This window comes from Akebia trifoliata, chromosome 9, assembly GCF_017979445.1.
Source record: "Akebia trifoliata isolate Shusen 1 chromosome 9, ASM1797944v1, whole genome shotgun sequence".
NCBI classification, from domain to species: domain Eukaryota; kingdom Viridiplantae; phylum Streptophyta; class Magnoliopsida; order Ranunculales; family Lardizabalaceae; genus Akebia; species Akebia trifoliata.
This window is the reverse complement of record NC_141383.1, coordinates 2,999,807-3,018,871: the sequence shown is the minus strand read 5'-3', so window position 1 is coordinate 3,018,871 and position 19,065 is coordinate 2,999,807. Positions and strand designations below refer to the sequence as shown.

The 19,065-nt window shown below is 40.8% G+C and overlaps 2 protein-coding genes across 2 annotated transcripts; both read left to right on the top strand.

The window, feature by feature from the left end:
• Positions 1–396: 396 nt before the first annotated feature.
• On the top strand, positions 397–2,012 carry LOC147394085 (putative disease resistance RPP13-like protein 3). Its single transcript, XM_086454550.1, has one exon. The coding sequence runs from the start codon at positions 483–485 to the stop codon at positions 2,010–2,012; it is 1,530 nt and encodes a 509-aa protein (XP_086310676.1). The 5' UTR covers positions 397–482.
• Positions 2,013–2,050: 38 nt separating this feature from the next.
• On the top strand, positions 2,051–7,428 carry LOC147394084 (putative disease resistance RPP13-like protein 3). The gene is made up of 3 exons (XM_086454800.1): positions 2,051–3,098; positions 4,409–6,998; positions 7,141–7,428. Exons 1-2 carry the CDS (start codon positions 2,163–2,165, stop codon positions 6,755–6,757), a joined length of 3,285 nt encoding a protein of 1,094 aa, XP_086310926.1. The 5' UTR covers positions 2,051–2,162; the 3' UTR covers positions 6,758–6,998; positions 7,141–7,428.
• Positions 7,429–19,065: the final 11,637 nt, after the last annotated feature.

Sequence of the window (19,065 nt, the reverse complement as noted above, 5' to 3'; positions counted from 1 at the left end):
TTTAAAAATAAAATTCAATTGTAAAAAATAATTTTTTTTTTTTTTAATTGATATAATTTTATCCTGTCACAAGATGATTAGATCAGAAATTTTCTTTTCTTCGCAGCATAGAGAAAATGATGTCAAGTGCGTTGAAATAAATTATCCCATTTGCAGGTGGGAGAAGTGGGAACAAGATAAGAACAAGGTCATGCACCACCACTATTAAAATAGACCTTTTTTGTTTTTTTTGTTTTTTTTGTTTTTTTTTTAATCCTCCACTCACTCTGGTTACATTGGAACTGGGTTATCAGACAGAATTGAACTCTTAAGCCCACCAGTGGGACTTTAGTTAGATACATCCATGTGAATATGTGATATTGAATGAGAGGTACTATAGAATAGAATAGAATAAAGGAAAGGCAAGAGTTGAAGAAACTTATTAATAGCTAGGTAGCATCTGCTGATAAACCATCTAGATCGATTGATTGACCGAGGAAGAGATGGCCGCCGATACTGTTGTCTCTTTAGTCTTGGAAAAGCTAAGACAGCTACTAATAAAAGAAGCAAGTTTGCTTGTTGGATTGGAGGATGCAGTAAAGTCATTCTGTGATAAGCTGGAAATGATGGAGCCCTTCCTCAGGGATTGTGGGAGGGTATCCCAAGAGGACGAATCTGTAAAGTTGTTCTTAAACCAAATCAGAGATCTAGCTTATGAAGCTGAGAATGCTATCAACAGATCTGTCGCTACAAAAGTTAGTAAAGACAGAATAAAGAAATTCGTTCGGTCTGAATTTGGGAGTACGAAGAGTGATGTTCTAAGAAGGATCAATGATATCATGACGAGGATGGACGAAATTTATGCAACTAAAGATAAGCTTGGGATAGTAATTAATATGGCTTCAAATCAAGCTTCAGAAGAGGATGTTGTGGGCCTTAAGGATGAGTTAGATACATTGTTGAAGCGGATGTTTGAAGGAGATCAGCCAGCGGAACGCACAGTCATTTCCATTGTAGGAATGGGCGGTCTGGGGAAAACAATTCTGGCTCAGAAGATTTACAATCATCCAATCATTAAATATGAGTTTGAAAGCCGTGCATGGGTGACTGTATCTCAAAAATATAAACTTAATGAACTTCTGCAGAGTCTCATAAAACAATTTACAAGAATCACAGAAGCAATGGAGATGATGAATGAGCACGACCTGGGTATGGTTCTCTACAACCACTTGACAGATACTAAATACTTGATAGTCATGGATGATGTCTGGAAACCTAAAGTCTGGCGAGATTTGAATTCATTCTTTCCCAATCAGGGGAATGGAAGTAGAATCTTGATCACGACACACAATAACCAAGTGGCTGTGCAAGCCAATACAGACCACCCAAAGTGCCCTCTGCACCATCTGCGCTTTCTAGACGAAGAAGAAAGCTGGGACCTATTCCGAAACAAGGCATTCCAAGGCAAAAATTTCTCATTAGAGTGGGTAGAGGTGGGACGACAGATCGCACATAAATGTGGTGGGCTGCCATTAGCCATTGTTGGTTTAGGGGATTTACTATCCAGACAGGAGCCCAACTTGAACGAGTGGAGAAGATTTACCCAACATGTGAGTACCTATCTCGCTTACGAGTCAGATCCGTGTAAAGATAAATTGGCTTTAAGCTATGATGCTCTGCCTTATTACTTGAAGCTTTGTTTCCTATATTTTGGTATGTTCCCTAAAGATCATGAAATCCCAGCAAGACAGTTGATCCAGCTGTGGATAGCAGAGGGATTTATTCAAGAAAAATATGGAGAAATGATGGAAGATACCGCAGAAACATACTTGGAGAAGCTAGTTGATCGAAGCCTTATCCAAGTGGCAAGTAGGAGGTCGGATTATGGGGTGAAGACGTGCCGTATCCATGTTCTTTTGCATGATCTATGCATTTATGAAGCTCAAAAAGAGAGTGTTTTTTTTCCAGATTCATGGGCAAGAAATAAATTCTCCTCCCCCAAAAATACCTTTTCGACTTTCTGGGAATTATGAGAGTCTTGTAGACATTATTGCAACCCCCGTGCTGTTGCAAGAGTCCAGTCTCTCCTTTGTTTCACCCAAAGCTCAGATGCTTCTTCAGATTCGAAATCTGATGCTTCCCTCAATGTTCATAAAAGATTGCCACTGCTTAGAGTGCTGGGGATGGAAGGTTCGGGTTGTATACCCAAGGACATAGAAGGGCTGGTTCATTTGAGGTACTTGCGGGTGAGAAGCAAAACTACAACTGTAACAATTCGACACTCCTTATACAAGTGCTGGAATCTTCAAACCCTTGATTTAAGATCAGGCTACTTCCCTCATGCACAAGACGCACCAGACAGTATTTGGAAGATGAAAAATCTAAGACATGCTTATTTCCAAGGCCAAACTCTTCTACGTATGCCACCCCAGTCTTTGTCATCGAAAAACAATGATGACTCTTCACTAAAGTACCTTCAGACTTTGTCTACCATATGTCCCAGTAATTGTACACGCCAAGTCTTCTCCAAACTACCCAATCTTTTAAAATTGGGAGTTTGTGGAGACTTAGAATCCTACATTTATGCTTTACTCGATAATCTCGTGATATTGATGCACCTTCAGTCATTAAAGTTGGTAAGACACCATTCTTTCAAACCACTGACAAGAATTCCAAATCAGTTTCCGCCAATGCTTACCAAACTCACCTTACGTGACACTGCACTACACGAAGATCCCATGCCGGTGTTAGGAATTCTACCAAAGCTTCAGATTCTCAAATTGGTGGGCGATACATACAAGGGGTTCCAGATGGTTTGTTCATCAAAAGGGTTTCAACAACTCCAATTCTTGAAAATTGTGAGATTGAAAGTACGTGAATTAATAATCGAGAAAGGAGCAATGCCGAACGTAAATCATTTGGTTGTCCGTGACTGCGATCATCTATATACTTTTGACAAAGAAGATTTGCAGCTGTCTGCTGTTAAGAATGCAATAGAACAATGGCAAGAGATAACAGCAGCAAGAGTTGAAGAACAAGTTGAGGAACAAGTAGAAGAAAAAGAGATAAAAGATGAAAGCATACGGCACATAAGTGTACATGGTTTCCCCTTTATCAAGGTATATCCATGGATCCACACTGATTTTGTTTTTTGTTTTTTTTTCCTAAGTAGGCCAAGAGTATAATAGAACTACAATTTTGTTATACATGTTCAAAAGCCCAAAAAAGAAAATTATAATCTTTCTTCCATAGAAATCAACTGTCACTCCTAACGAATTAGGATTAGCATCCTACAAATATAAAACTACGATTTAGACCTTTGGATTGGAAGCTTTTCCCCTGGACCCCTAATAGGAGGGGGGGATGACCCCTGCAACCCTCCAACACAAGAGAGGAGCAGGCTTCTCGATCATGGGGCAGGTAAAACCAGGCCCTACCAATTGCTCCATCCGTGCATATCAGTACCATCATGCTCCAAAAAATACAACAGAGCACACATAATCAACATGGATGGTGTGAGTGTGAGGTGAGTTCCACCTTCATACAATAAGTAAACTCATGTTGAACGTTACAAAATTCTGGCTCCACCCATCCTATTTTGAATGTTGTCTGTTGATGCTAATCTATAGACCAATTCATATGTATTCTTTGAGATCAATGATTTTCTGCACACTGCCACATCAGTGCAGTGTCCAAGGAAGTCAGTTTAGAACAACTCTTTCCCTCTTATCTCCACGTATGTTTGAGGTCTGATGAAAAGGTCTTATCAGGCTCTGTTCAGATGCTAGTGATTCTTTAGAAAAGGCATCCCTAGAAAAACTGTACTAATTGCTAGACTAGTTAAGTAATTGACTTTATATTTACCAAGTTGACTCGAGAAGTTTGTTCTATGGAATTTTGGGGTCAAATCATCTCAAAATCCTAGTAAATTTAGTCAATTCAATGATTTTTTTTTCCGCTCACAGACCAATCAAATGAGCCCACGTGAATTGACGTGGCGTGCAGTGGAGAGCCTGTGAGCACTGTGATGATAAAAGATCCATTCTCTTTTTATAGTCTTTTTGGTGCAATCAAATGCCCGAATTCATTTTATGTTCCATGACCAATTTTTCCTAGGTATCTATTTGTACTTTCCATTGAAAATAATCGAATCCCCCCACAATTTACAATCATATAAACACTTACCTTACTAACTTAGTAGGACTTGAAATCTTGCTAAGAGTTGTTGAGCTCAAATGGATTGCCACATTGGCAATCCATACACCACAACCCTCTATATTTCATGGGAAAACTCAGATCCGATATTCTTTGGACTTGATCCAAGGTGTTGAAAATGGATGGCTACTGAACTCCCACCAAACTCCCAAACTTAAAATTAAAATTCAACTGTGAAATACGCTTCTTGAAATTAACTTAGTAGCATCTGCAGATGGATCGAAATCGATTGGATGGAGAGACGGCCGATACTGGTGTTGTCTCTTTTCTCTTGGAGGACCTAAGCCAGCTACTACTAAAAGAAGCAGATTTGGTTTTTGGAGTGAAGTATGAGGTGCGGTCTCTCTGTGATCAACTCAAACTAATGCATCCCATCGTCAGGGAATGTGAGCAGGTATACCAAGATGACGAAAAAGCAAAGATGTTCCTAAGCAATATCAGAGATCTTGCTTTTGAAGCTCAGGATACTATCTACACATATGTCTCTGCACAAGATAGTAGCAGGAGGGGTGACTTCGTCAATATGACAAAGAAGCATGAGGTTCCAAAAAAGATCAAGAACATCAAAGAGAGGATGGAAGAAATTTTTTCTACTAAAGATAAGTTTGGGATAGAAATAAAGAAGGCTTCAGAAGCATCAAAGGAGCGCCCGTCTCATAGGAAAGCTCGTGTCATCGAGGAAGAGGATATTGTGGGCTTTAAGGATGAGGCAAATACATTGGTGGAACGGCTTATTGGAGGGAAGTCAGAACGTGACGTCATTTCCATTGTAGGAATGAGCGGCCTAGGCAAGACGACTCTAGCCAAGAAGATTTACAATCATGAAAGCATTCAGAATGGGTTCCAATGCCGTGCATGGGTGACAGTGTCTCAAGAATATAAACCTACAGAGCTTCTGCAGACCCTCATAGAACAATTTATAAGAATTACAGAAGATATGGAGACGATGAGTGAGGAACAGCTGGGAAAGGTGCTCAAGAATTGCTTAACGGGCTGCAAATACTTCATAGTCATGGATGACGTCTGGATACCTCAAGTCTGGCTAGACTTGAACTCATTTTTTCCTAACCAGGGGAATGGAAGCAGCAGAATCATGATCACGACCCGCAATAACGAAGTGGCTATACAAGCCAATCCAGTACCAAACTTCCCTCCACACTATCTACGCTATCTAGACAAGGAAGAAAGCTGGGAGCTATTCCGAAATAAAGCATTCCGAGGCGAAAATTGCTCTCCACAATGGGAAAACGTGGGAAGACAGATGTCCGGAAAATGTGGTGGGCTGCCACTAGCCATTGTTGCTTTAGGGAGCTTAATATCAGAGAAGGAGCCAGACTTCAACAAGTGGAGAAAAGTTACCAAACACGTGGGTAATTTTCTCGCCGAACATCCAAATCTGTGTAAAAATGCATTGGTTTTAAGCTATGATGCTCTGCCTAAGTACTTGAAGCCTTGCTTCCTATATTTCGGTATGTTCCCGAAAGATCATGAAATCCCCGCAAGACAGTTGATCCAGATGTGGATAGCAGAGGGATTTATACAAGTGACTGGTAGAGAAACACTGGAAGATACTGCAGAAACATACTTGGAGAAGCTAATTAATCAAAGCCTTATCCAAGTGGCAAGTAGAAGGTCAGATTATGGGGTGAAGACGTGTCGTATCCATGTTCTTTTGCATTATCTATGCATTGCTCAAGGCCAAAAAGAAAGATTTTTCCAGATTGATGGGCCTGAAATACATTATCCTTCCCCAACAAATCCTGTCCGACTTGCTGGGAATTATGAAAGCTTCGTGCACATCATTTGCAACCCCTATGTTGTTGCAAAAGTCCACTCTTTCCTTTGTTTCACTGAAAAATCAGATACCTTGGGATCGGGTGGTAATGATAAGTATAATTTCAATGATATTTATAAAAAATTTCCATTTCTTAGAGTGATGAGGATTGAGTCTTCATCAACGGCAGGTAATGCTTTGTGCGGTGAAATGATGGGAAAGCTGATTTATTTGAGGTACTTCAGGATGAGTAGCGAAATTTCCCTCAAAAAAATTCCTCCTTCCATATGCGATGCTTGGAATCTTCAAACTCTTGATATAAGATCGAGATGCCTCCCCAATGCACCAGACGAGATTTGGAAGATGAAAAAACTAAGGCATATACATTTCCAAGGCCAAACTCGGCTGCCTCAACCATCAAATGACGATGACTCTACGCTAGAGTACCTTCAGACTCTGTCCACCATATGTCCAAGCAGTTGTTCAAGCCAAGTCTTCTCCAAACTACCCAATCTTTTAAAATTGGGAGTTTGTGGGGATTTAAAACCCCACATGGAAGCTTTGTTCAATAATCTCAGTATATTGAAGAACCTTCAGATATTCAAGTTGATAAGAAACACCCTCTCTTTCAAGCCACCGACGAGAATTTTAAGTGGGTTGCCACCAAGCCTTACCAAGATCACCATATGTGATACTTCACTACGCCAAGATCCCATGCCCGTGTTGGGGAAGCTACCAAACCTTCAGATACTCAATTGGTGGGTGATGCATACTACGGGAGTTGGCTGATTTGTTCACCTCAAGGATTTCCACAACTCCAACTCTTGCACATTGTGAGATCAAATGTGCGTTATTTAATAATCAATGAAGGAGCAATGAAACGATTAAATCGTTTGGTTGTTCGTGACTGCCCTTCTTTGAATTTGGACAAGGCAATGCCACAGCTTACTTCCCAGCAGCTGGTTGTTGAGCACACATGACATAACCAAGGTACTGAGGGGTTGTTATGGTTGGTGTGAGCATGTGTCAGGTAAGTTCCACAATGATATTCTTTTTGCTAATGACTCCTACTTTATCTTCAGTTTGTATCATATAGATGCTTAATGGATAAAAATCTCTTTGAAGTACAATTTGTATCTTCTCACTCTGTTTTTTTCCATTATGATTGAAAGGGATGGTTGAGTGAACAAGCAATCAGGGTATCTTGCTTTGAGGCAGACCTCCTAACCCAGGCCGCACCTCCATAGTCGAGGAACACTCCAAAAACCTGACTTCCATGTCAGGTCACTTCCAAGAAGCCCCTCCCATTTGTTCTCATGCAACCTCCAGTGTTACTCACCATGTCACTAGAAATGTGGAGGAGAAGGAAGGTAGGAGACCATTGGATGGGCATCCTCAAGCATCTGGTGATGCATCAGGTTTTTTCATCAATTGGCCGATATTTAATGAGGGAAGAAGTCTCGAGCTTTCTGTTGCATTTTTTTTCTCTCTCTTTTAGTTCAGTATTGACATCAAGTTGGTTTGCCTCAGTTTTAGCGAACTATCTGTTATTTCCTGTTCCATAACTGTGGGATTAAAGGACATGAAGGGAGGAAATCTCCATGTGGTAGGTGGATTTACAGTACTTGATTGGATTTCAAAAGGTTTCCTTTCGGAAAAATAAGAAATGTTCATTACTTTTTTTTTTTTTTTTAAAGATAATAATGTACATATAGTATTTTATTAGATTCAAGTAAATTGAAAAATGATTTTACTTTTTCCCCAAAGTGTATGCATGATTTGTTTTGTTCATATGTCAAGCAGAGCTCATCAGTAGTTCGACTCCCTTATCGCACAAATTTGGATTGGTTTCAAGACGTTTGTATGAAACAATTCTAAACAGTAAAAATACTCCAGCCATGATCCAAAGTGTTGCACAAGTTCATTGTTTATACAATTCCAATCATGAATAATAATAATAAGAGTTGTGCTGGAGTGACCTCAAGCTGGAGTCTTATATTGCACTTCTTGTTGTGAAAGTGGATGGGAACCATAGATGGTTTTTCACTCGTATCTCAATGAAAAGAATCTATGGTTCCCATTCACTTTCCCGTCAAGATGTGCAATATGAGGTTACAGCCTGCTGAAGTCACTTCAGCATTATTCTGCTCCATACTCCACTCTTTCCTGTAGTTTGGCTTAGACCCAGACGTTGGACACTGTTTTATGAAACCTTGGAATTACTAGAGTGCTGGATTTAGGTGATGTAGCTAGACACAGAACTTTCCTAACATGAGAAAGCTAACCTTAGGAGACCAAAGCTATCGGTGATCAATGCCAACACTAGAGCATCTTTTTAACATGAGATCCTAAAATTAAAGAAGTCATTACATGTCCGTGTGTGATTAGTAACTCAATTGGTGGGTTTCCTAAAACTCCAAGTAGTGCAACTTGTGAAACTGGAAATAATTGTCATGGATCAATGTGATACCTACGATATGTAGTTATAACTTATAAGTCAATGTAGTCTATACGGATTTTCTGCATTTGAGAGAATGAGAGTAAATGTCACTTCTTCCAGACGACTTAGAAGGATGACCCAAAGTCGCACACAATGTCCACTCGCACGGCATTGAACGACTCACCCATGAGAGAAGTGATCCTAAGCCTCACAAGCGAAACCATGTCCGTTTGAAAGGGAGAAGTGTAGTTAAGTTAAATAAATAAATATCATCTTAACCACACCAAATAAAATTGTTTTAAACATTTTTTTTAGAAATATTTCTGTTGCACAAGCCCACAACTTCGTGACTCATTGAGTTGACCCAGGTAAATGAACATAATGTAGTAATATAATAATATAATGTATAGTTTAGATCCAAGATCAAAATAAAAAAATCATCATGTATAAGATTGTCTTAAATGGTTTTATTTTATTTTTGAAATCGCAGAATATCTACACATCCTTAGGGATGGGACTCCTTAGGGTTGGGAGGCCACCCAATTTTAACCACACAGAATGGAGGGAGCATGGTTTCAAAACTCGTCCAACACCGAAACGTATCGCCTAAGTCATCTCGATATCAGGCGTTGACGAGATGGGTAGACAAGACAATTTTTTGGATGAGATATAAATAGCACGTTCATTTTTTTGAACGAGACATCTCAAATGTTTTAAAAAACTTGTCCAAGATGACTCGGTATCTGACATGGATGAAACCAAATGCAAAACCTAATTTTAAAACGATGGGAGCAGGGAACCCCAATCTCTAGTTTAACTTTTGAACCATCCCCCTTATTTATTGTCTCGAAATATTACATAATGTTTCAATTCTGAGAGGGTGAAAGTGTAATTTAATCAAAATTTAATTTGTTTTGTTCTTGTCATTTTCTGAAAAAGTAAAAATGATTTTAAATGTTTGAAAAGAATTTATTTCTTTGGTGCAAGATAGAATGTTCATTTGGACTTTTGGATCATAAAGGTTTTACTCTATTTTTATTTTGTTATTTTTTTAAGAATTCGGAAGGGTCGGCTCAGATTTGATTCACAATTGACTCGGCAATACAACTCGTTTTGGCCAACTTAGTCTAGTGGACTCAATAACTCAGCCAAGTCAATTTGAAATTCAGTGGATTAAAAGAGAAAAAAAATTAAAAAAAAATTATAGGATATTAAAATATTCAAAATATTTCATAAATTTCGCATATTTATATTATTCATCTGTTCCAACTTGTTAGCAGTCGAGTTCACTCAATTTGACAGTTATCCTATTAAAGAGTTTTCTGATATTTGATTGGAGGTTGCGGAGGGCAATTCTTGGAGCTACTAACACGTGGCAACCATAAGAAATAGCATCCGACCACATCATGTCATATCGAGGTTGTGGAGGGCAATTCTCGGAGCTACTAACATATGGCAACCATAAGAAATAGCATCCGACCCACCGAGTACATCATGTCATACCGAACTGGGTGTGATTTGATAGGTGTAACAACACTGACAAGGAAGAGATAGATGTGACAACTCATGGCCTGGCAGATCGGTTGCAACTGCCCCAGAACTGTCAGAGCAGTTATGTCAACTCTTGTAGTTGTCAGGTCAGAGGGCAAGTCCAACAACTCTGGCACTAATCATCACCAATACTTCGAGAAATCCACTAGTCAGGATTCCTATAAATACCCAGGAGCAATTCAAGCTAAAGGTTAGAAAAACTTAACTCTAAGAACCCCTTAATAGCCTGACACTAATTGTAACTTGATCGTCGGAGTAGTCCTGTTGCAGGTCCCACCGAGCTATACGTCTTCGAAGAGTATCTCAAGGTAGTGCGTAAAAGTGCATCTACAATTTGGTGCCATCTGTGGGAAGCTTACAAGGAGAAAAACGACCAAGATGGGGAGAGCTAGAAGTGAAGCATGTAGAGAGTCATCAAATCCCCTTGCCAGCAAACTCACCTCCAACATCGCAAGATCCCATGCTTGCGATGTACAACTTGCTGACAGAAACGAGGGAAGAGATGCGTAGAGGGTTAGAAAAGTAGAATGATGAAATCACAGCCATTAGGAGGGAAAATGAGGAACTCAGGCAGAGGTTGGGTGAAGGGACCAGGACTGGATGAGGTTTTGATGGGGAGGAAAGTCAGGATCACACTATCGGAACGACAAAAAGGACGAAAGCAGATTGAACAGTGGACTCTACAGCAGTAAGGACGCAGCAACGAAGTTCTATAGCTCTGGACTTAATGACAAGAAAATAAGTCGAGGAGATGTTAAGGAGGAGAGATGAGGAATTTTCTCGGGGGAAGGATCTTGGGCAGAAGGCTCAAAATGCGATTCGGGAACTCAAAGGGATGCCATTTTCAGCATTAATAATGAGCTCAGATCCGTCAAGAACATTCTACCCACCAAAATTCGAAATGTACGACGGGACTAAGGATCCCATGGATCATATCCTTCAGTATAGGAATCAAATGGTACTGTATCAAAATGACAATTCTCTGTTTTGCAAACTTTTCCCATCTACCCTCAGGCACAGAGCCATGGCCTGGTTCTAAGGATTGCCAGTTGGGTTAGTATCTAAATTTTCTGAGCTAGAAGAAATGTTCGTTGGGCAATTTGTGAATTTACGAAAGAAGAAGGTCGGGGTTAACACCTTCTTTAATCTATACCAGGAGTCCCACGAGAGCATACAGTCTTTTGTTACCCTATTATGAACAAAGGCAACAGCTATCGAAGGTATAGACGAGGCAATCGCATGCGTTGCTTATGTTGCACCTGTTATCGTGAGAACTCGGTTTCACGAATCACTAATAAAATCCAACCCCATGTGGCTCAAGGATTTATATTTGAAAGTGGAGAAATATATCTTAGTTGAAGAATTGGAGGTAAGTAGAGGTCGGGGAACTCAAACAATCACGAATAGTGAAGGACCAACAGTACAAAAAGCAGTTATCGAATTAAGAGAGTGGGGTGGCAAGAAAAAACAATGAGGTCCGAAGGAGAAGTCGAGGTGGAAGAGAGGCCGAGTATACACGTCACTGAACGAGAAGCTATCTGTGATATTGAGGTCTATCAAAAGTGATCCCGGATTTGTTCAACCACCTTGGGATTACTGCGGAAAACCAGGAAAACCATATTGTGAGTACCACAGGGCGGAGGACCATCCAACCGAGGATTGTTACAGACTGCGACATATCATCCAGGATATGGTTGAGGACGAAAAGCTTAGAAAGTACACATCCTCCACCAGTAGAGGAAAGAGAGACACTTTGAGGGAGGATAATAGAATGTTGCCACCTCGGCAGGCCAAAGAAGAAAGGCAGAGAGCCCGAAAGACGTAGGGTGGTGCACACAATTGTGGGAGAGCGTGAATCAGAAAGACAGTCTCGGAAGGTTGCTAGAGAGAAAGAGTAAAGAAAATTCGGCACGAGGTTGGTATGAACCGTGTAACCTTAAGAGTGTGCATGACTAAGATAACTAACCCAACAGTGGGGGAGGAGTTGATAACCTTCACCGAGGATGACTTGAGAGGGATGACCATGCCTCACCAAGACGCTCTTGTCGTAGCCCTCCTAGTTGGAAACGTATATCTTAGAAGAATACTGGTGGACGCCGGAAGCGTAGTGGATATCTTTTTCTTAGCTACTGCCAAGAAGATGGGGATATCAGATAGCTTGGTGCCAACTCAATTTATAGTATAAGGATTCAATGGGGCCCCGAGCAACTCTACAGGAGAGATCACCCTACCAGTCATAGTAGGATCTAAGGTAGTGATGTTGACTCAGGTTATAATGCAATCCTCACGAGGAAGTGGATACATGAGATGAAGGTTGTTCCGTTCACTTACCATCAGGTAATATGATTCTCGAGCAGAGAAGAAGTGATGGAAATTAGAGGAGATCGAGAGATGGCACAATGGTGTTTTCACTTGACTCTAAAGCCAGAAAGGAGACATGGTACCTAGCCTCAGAGGAAAAAGAAGGAGTCATCTATTGAAGAAAATATGTTATAGCAGTTACAGAACGAACTATGGCAGGAACAAATAGCATCCGTAAAAGAAGTTGAAGTAATGGACCTCGGTACTCATGGGGAACATCTAATTAGCATCGGGACAAAATTGTTACAGCAAGAACGGAGTACCCTGGTGCAGTTACTAAAGACAAACAAAGACTTGTTTGCATGGTCTTTTGACGAAATGTTCAGAATAGATCCTTCGGTTGCATGCCACAAGTTGAATGTTGACACTGCATTCCGATCGATTCGACAGAAGCCCAAGAGATTATCACCTCAGTCAAGGCAGGGACAGAATGAGGAGATCGAAAAACTCTTGAGGGCAGGATTCATCAGGGAAGTTGACTACTTTGAGTGGATAGCCAACATAGTGGCAGTACCGAAGTAGGACGAGAGGGTCAGGGTATGCATCGACTTCACGAATCTCAATAAAGCCTGCCCAAAAGATAGTTTCCCACTGCCAAGGATCAACAGATTGGCTAATGTTACAGTAAGGCATGAGAGAATGTCCTTTATGGATGGATATTCAGGCTACAACCAGATCCCTTTAACAGAGGATCAAGAGAAAACATCATTCATAACCGAACAAGGAATGTTCTGTTTTACAGTCATGCCGTTCGGCCTGAAGAATGCGGAAGCGACTTATCAGAGACTTGTGACCAAAATGTTCGAAGGATTAATCGGACAGACGGTTGAGGTATACATTTACGATCTACTAATGAAAAGTAAAAGAGCAGGAGATCACCAAGTAAACCTCAGGAAGACGTTTGATCGATTGAAGGACTTTCAAATGAAGCTGAAACCGAAGAAATGTGTGTTCGGTGTATCTTTGGGAAAGTTTCTCGGACATATCATTACCAAGAAGGGCATTGAGGCTAATCCTGACCAAATCCGAGCCCTGATGGAGATACCGGGCCTGAATAGCTAGAAGCAGGTGCAAACTTTAGCAGGAATGATCGCAGCGTTAAACAGATTCATCTCCCAAGTCTCAGATACATGCCAACTGTTGTTCAACCTACTAAAGAAAGGGAAGGGATTCGCAAGGAATAAGGAGTGTGAGGTGGCCTTCCTCGACTTAAAAAATTATCTTGGTCAATTGCCTATCCTCAATGCCCCAGAGGAAAGAGAAGAGCTGGGAATTTATTTAGCTGCCGCTGCGACGTCCATAAGTTTGGTTCTCTTCAAAGTCGACTTAGGATGGGAGTATCCGATCTACTATGTCAGCAAGACGTTGGGTCCATCAGAGGTCAGGTATACCAAGACTGAGAAAGTGGGATTGTCCCTTGTTTACTCGGCACACAAGCTTAGAATTTATTTTTTATCACATCGAGTCCGGCTAGTGACAGATTACCTATTGAAGGATATGATGTATAGGTCAGAGAAGTCTAGGCGGATGGCAAGATGGACAGTAACTCTCGAAGAATACGACTTGCAGTTCGAGGCACGAACGACCTTAAAAGGGCAAGTGTTGGCAGACTTCCTATTAGACTTCTCGATAGAAGATCCCAATTGGAAAGAGCTAGAGAAGAAAGACGAAACGATAAATGAAATAAAGTACGAAGTAAGCAAGCAAGATGGAGGATGTTCATTGACGACTCGTCAAATTACTCCCGCTCAGGAGTTGGCATAGTATTAGTAACACCGAGTAATGATAGGTTGGAGAAAGTGATAAAGCTCAGGTACGAAGCCTCGAATAATGAGGCAGAATACGAAGTAGTTATCAATGGGCTCAAAATGGTGAAAGAGCTGAAAGTTGACCGACTTGCGATATTTACAGACTCGCAACTAGTGGCAAACCAGTGCAATGACAAGTATGAAGCAATGGAACGAACGAATGGCGAAGTATCTACCAACAGTACAACGAGAGGTCGAGAGATTCACATAAATAAAAATATGTAAAATCCCGATAAATGAGAACAGGAATGTAGATTCATTGGCGTTTATTGGATCCATGCTCGGAGAACCAAAGAGTCAAGTATTACCCGTGGAATACCAGTCAAGAGCATGTATAGATGGCAAGGAAGAAGAATGCGCAAGTAGGATGAGCATTGGGGTGGATGCAAAAATATGTGGAATACCTGCATACCAAAACACTACTGTAGACACCTCAATTTGAACTGGCCCTCACTCGAAAGGGCCCAAAAATAATGTTTTTCCGATAAATTTGGCCAACGGGCCTCGAAGGCCCGAAACATTAAAATCTGACATTTTTGCCAAAATCCAAACCACTAACACCCCCCAATGGGTTAGTAGGTCCACCAAAAGGATTCGGCTATCTCCCTTCTACCCCGCTCCACTCGAAATATCGATTTTCTGACAAAATAGGCCAACGGGCCTTTAAGGCCCAAAACATTAAAAGATGACAGTTTTGATTGAACCGAGGTCCCTAAGACCACCCAATGGTCTAAGGGGACTAGTAAAAGGGTTGTGACTCATCCCTCATGTGTTCAACATCACCGCTCCATGCTTACATTCAAAAAATCGATAAAATCCTCCAAACGGGCCCAAAAGGCTCGATTCGCCAACACGCGGCATTTTTGATTAAATCAATGATTTCAAAAATCTCAAAAAAATCAAAAAATTAAAAATGTAAGACTTGGGATACCTACCTTTCATCTATCCTCCACCGCTCCGCCTCGAAGTTCGCAAACACTCTAAACCTACATAAGGCCTACAAGCCCTCAACTCTTTCCTAAACCCATTTTGTTAACCTTACCCTTAACTCGAATTGATTCCACACCACCTAAACCCTAAAACAAACCTACCCTCAAATCCAACCCAAAACAAACTTTATCCAAACCAAAATAGCCTACAACCCTCTAAAAGCCCAAGCCCAATATATCAAAAATCCACAAACTACTATCCACACCCAATCCATTATCCAACCCACCACCCTAACCCATTATCCATTACCCACATCAACTAATCACCTTCTCAAACACCAAAAGATGACACATGTCATCACCACCGTTCACCTCCCTCATCTAATCACCTACCCCCATCACCATTATCTAAACAACTCATCTAACCCACCTCACCTCTCTCCAAAATCACCTCAACCCATACCCTTCCCTAACCTAACCTATCCCCATCATCTAAACATCATCAACTAACCACATCACTACCCATACCCAACATACCCTAATCTATCATCCTCCTCAATCAAACAACCACCCACATCACAACCAACCACATCTACACCCATCACCTTCCTTAAAACACTCCAATGAAATCACTTCAACCCATACCCCCCTCATCAACAAACCAACCAACCCATAATTCTCTCTCTAATCAAACAACCCCCCATCAACCAATCAACTAATCTCATCACCTCACCCTCTCATCATCAGGATTGTCACATGGCATCATCCCCTTTCTCCTCCCAAAAACCAACATACCCACCTCTTACACAACCCATCCTTCCAAATCCAAACACCTCACCTCTTCAACCAACCTAACATTCCTTCTCCAAACAACCCTCTTACACCCCCACTCCCCCCATCAACCATCACTCATCTCATCCCACCAAACACTCTATCCAAATGGATTTGGGTAGGATCCAAACCATTTGGGTTGAAATACAACCCATTTCCCTCATTTACACAACTACCCTAACTTACACTCCTAATTCATACCTTTCACTTCTAAAACCCATGCCATTTTCTATTCTTTCAACCTTTAACCCCATTATACCCCTCAAGCCATCCTCCAAACACTATAAATACCCCTCCCCTCACCTCAAAAAGGGTTACCAAGTATTACCAAGTCTCCCTAAGAAAAAAACCTACTCTCTCTACTCCTTCTCACTAATCTCTCATAACATATTCTAAAAAAGTAAAATTTCACTCTTAACTCACCAAGGACTTAAGAAAAGTAAAAGAAGAAGAAGAAGAAGAAGAAAAGAAGAACTTGAAGCTTCAAGGTGGGTTCAAAGCATCCCCTTTCTCTCTATCCTCTCCCTCTCCCATTTCTAATACCCCATTTTTACTCTTTTACTTTTATTTTTAAAGGAGTGGACCCCAAGGCTAAAGGTTCATAAGGGTCATTTCCATCAATGAAATGACCTTATGATCAAGCCGAAAATGAATCCCTATCGAGGGTACAAACACTTCCACGTGGCACTTTATTTTCCAATTTTTTTTTTAAATCAAAATGATCGAGTTACGTAGAGGTTACCGCCACTTAGCAGGGGAAAAGGGTGCCTAACCCCTTTCCTTTTCTCCAATCAAGCCGCTTACCTGAATCCTAGGTTCGATTAGTTCCTTATCCCTCGCGAGTCGCTAATACCAAAATATTACTTTTTTGAAAAAATGTACATCGGGTGCCCATTCACACCCACTTTTAACTTGAATGGTGGCGACTCCAATTCATCGTAGATGTGGCCGTCCTAACGAAGAAAATCACGTATCTACAACTACCACAAGACAAGAAAGAGATTAGAAAACTACTATACCAAATCGAAAGATACACAATTTTTGGAGGAGAACTGTATAGAATGTCATTTGGAGGACCACTCTTGAAATGCCTTAACGCAGTAAAATCCGAGCTTATAATAACGAAAATTCATGAAAGGATCTGTAGCAACCACTCAGAAGGATTGTCGCTAGGAAATAAGATAGCAACCTAAGGTTACTTCTGGCCAAGGATGCAAGAGGATTGCAAGAGGTACGTCAGAATATGTGATAAATGCTAGAAATATGCCCATAGGCACCTCCAACCTGTTAACAAGCTTCATCTGATGAAGTCCCCCTAGCCTTTCTCTATCTGGGGAATGGACATTGTCAGGTCATTACCTCAGGGAAAGGAGGGTAAGCTTTTCATCTTAGTGGCTACAGATTATTTCACTAAGTGGGTCGAAGTTGTTCCCCTTACTCGAATTAGGGAGGAAGAAGTCATCAAATTCAACTGGGAGCACATCATAACACGTTTCGAAATCCCTTATGCATTGATTTCGGATAATGGAACACAATTCAAAGTTAATCGAGTACAATCATACTATAGGGAATATGGGATCAGGTCGCTCTAGTCATCTTCGAGATATCTACAAGGTAATAGACAGGCAAAAGCGTCCAACAAAACAATCCTCGACAACTTGAAGAAAACGCTTTTCGAACATAAAGGAAGATGGGTAGACGAGTTGTACAATGTACTATGGGCACACAGAACAACGCTTAGGAAGGCAACAAAATTCACTCTGTTCGCACTAACTTACGAAACTGAGGCCATCATACCTACCAAAATACAAGTCCCTACTGCAAGAACACAAGTAGTTGACACTAAACTAAATGAGGAGATGTTAGCTCGGAACTTAGACTGGTTGGACGAGACACAAGAAAGAGTGACAGAAAGGCTAGCATGGTACCACCACCAGCTAAAGAGGTCTTACGACAGGAAAGTGCGAAGAAGGGAGTTCAAGGTCGGAGACATGGTTTTGCGAAAAATATTCTCCAACATAAAAGAGGTCAATAGTAAAAGGCTCGAGGCAAATTGGAAGGGACCCTACAATGTAAGTAGAGTCGGAAAAGCAAGGGTATATTATTTAGAAACAACAACAAGAGATGTAATCCAGACGCAATGGAATATTTTCAATCTCAAGAGATTCTATCAATAAAGTGGAAGTCATTTATTCAAAGACGCATGCAGTTATTCAAACAAATCCTTGGCCCTTTATTGGTGTCGAGCCCAACCGAGGGGTTGGTTTAGCGAAAAGCCTTGGTCCTTTACTGGTGCCGAGCCCAACCATGCTTATTTTTAGTCAAAGTCGTTTACTTCAAGTTATTGCTTTGAGCCCAAATTAAGTCAAGTTGATTATATCATAACCAAGCTACTTGCCAATGATTATTTCTTTGAAATAAATGTTAGGTCAGAGTGACTGCATGAAAGTTAGGTCAGAGTGATTACACGTTGAAAACAAGCAAGTCATTTGCTCGGTTTATAACATGGCTAAGAGGTTAAGGTCAGGTATGTTCGAACCATATATCTCGAGTTATTACATCGTTTATAAGATCACGTATAACGATTAAACAAAAAATTAAGATAGAATAGTGAAGTGCATGAATGAAAAAGACAGTCATTTCAAGAATGTCTATTTTTACTACTAGAAAAGTTTGTTTACATCCAAAAAGAAGATAAAGGAATACAATTATAATTACAAAGAAAAATAAAAAAAAGAGATGATATCAAAAGAAAAAGAAAACTAGGCTTCAACGTTAGCATGAACAGTAGTATCCTCAGGGGCTTGTTCTTCGATGGGCATATTGGATGATTCAGGGACATGCTCAGGAACGGCAGTAAATTTCTTCTCAGCAGCCTCAAACCTCTTCAACTTGGCCTTTAGCTTGTTGTAGGCATTTTCCCAAGCTTCCTCTGAAGCATCCAATTGGGCTTGGAGGGAGGCAAGTTATTCTTCAAATGCCTTCTCTTTCCCCATGTCCTTGGCCTGGACAAGTACCTCAAGGGAAATGACTTTCCCCTCAATCGACGTTAATTGCTCTTTATTTTATTCCAACTCGGACAGTGCACTGTCCAAGCCAACTTTGAGCCTGAGGGAACTTGCCACAGCAGCATCCCTTTCATACTCATGTTGTTTGATCCAACCTTCCACTATATGA

Coding starts and splice junctions, on each gene's coding strand:
- LOC147394085 (XM_086454550.1), top strand. CDS start 483: ATGGCCGCCGATACTGTTGTCTCTTTAGTCTTGGAAAAGCTAAGACAG.
- LOC147394084 (XM_086454800.1), top strand. CDS start 2,163: ATGGAAGGTTCGGGTTGTATACCCAAGGACATAGAAGGGCTGGTTCAT. Junction 3,099..4,408: donor ATGGTTTCCCCTTTATCAAG/GTATATCCATGG, acceptor TAGCATCTGCAG/ATGGATCGAAATCGATTGGA.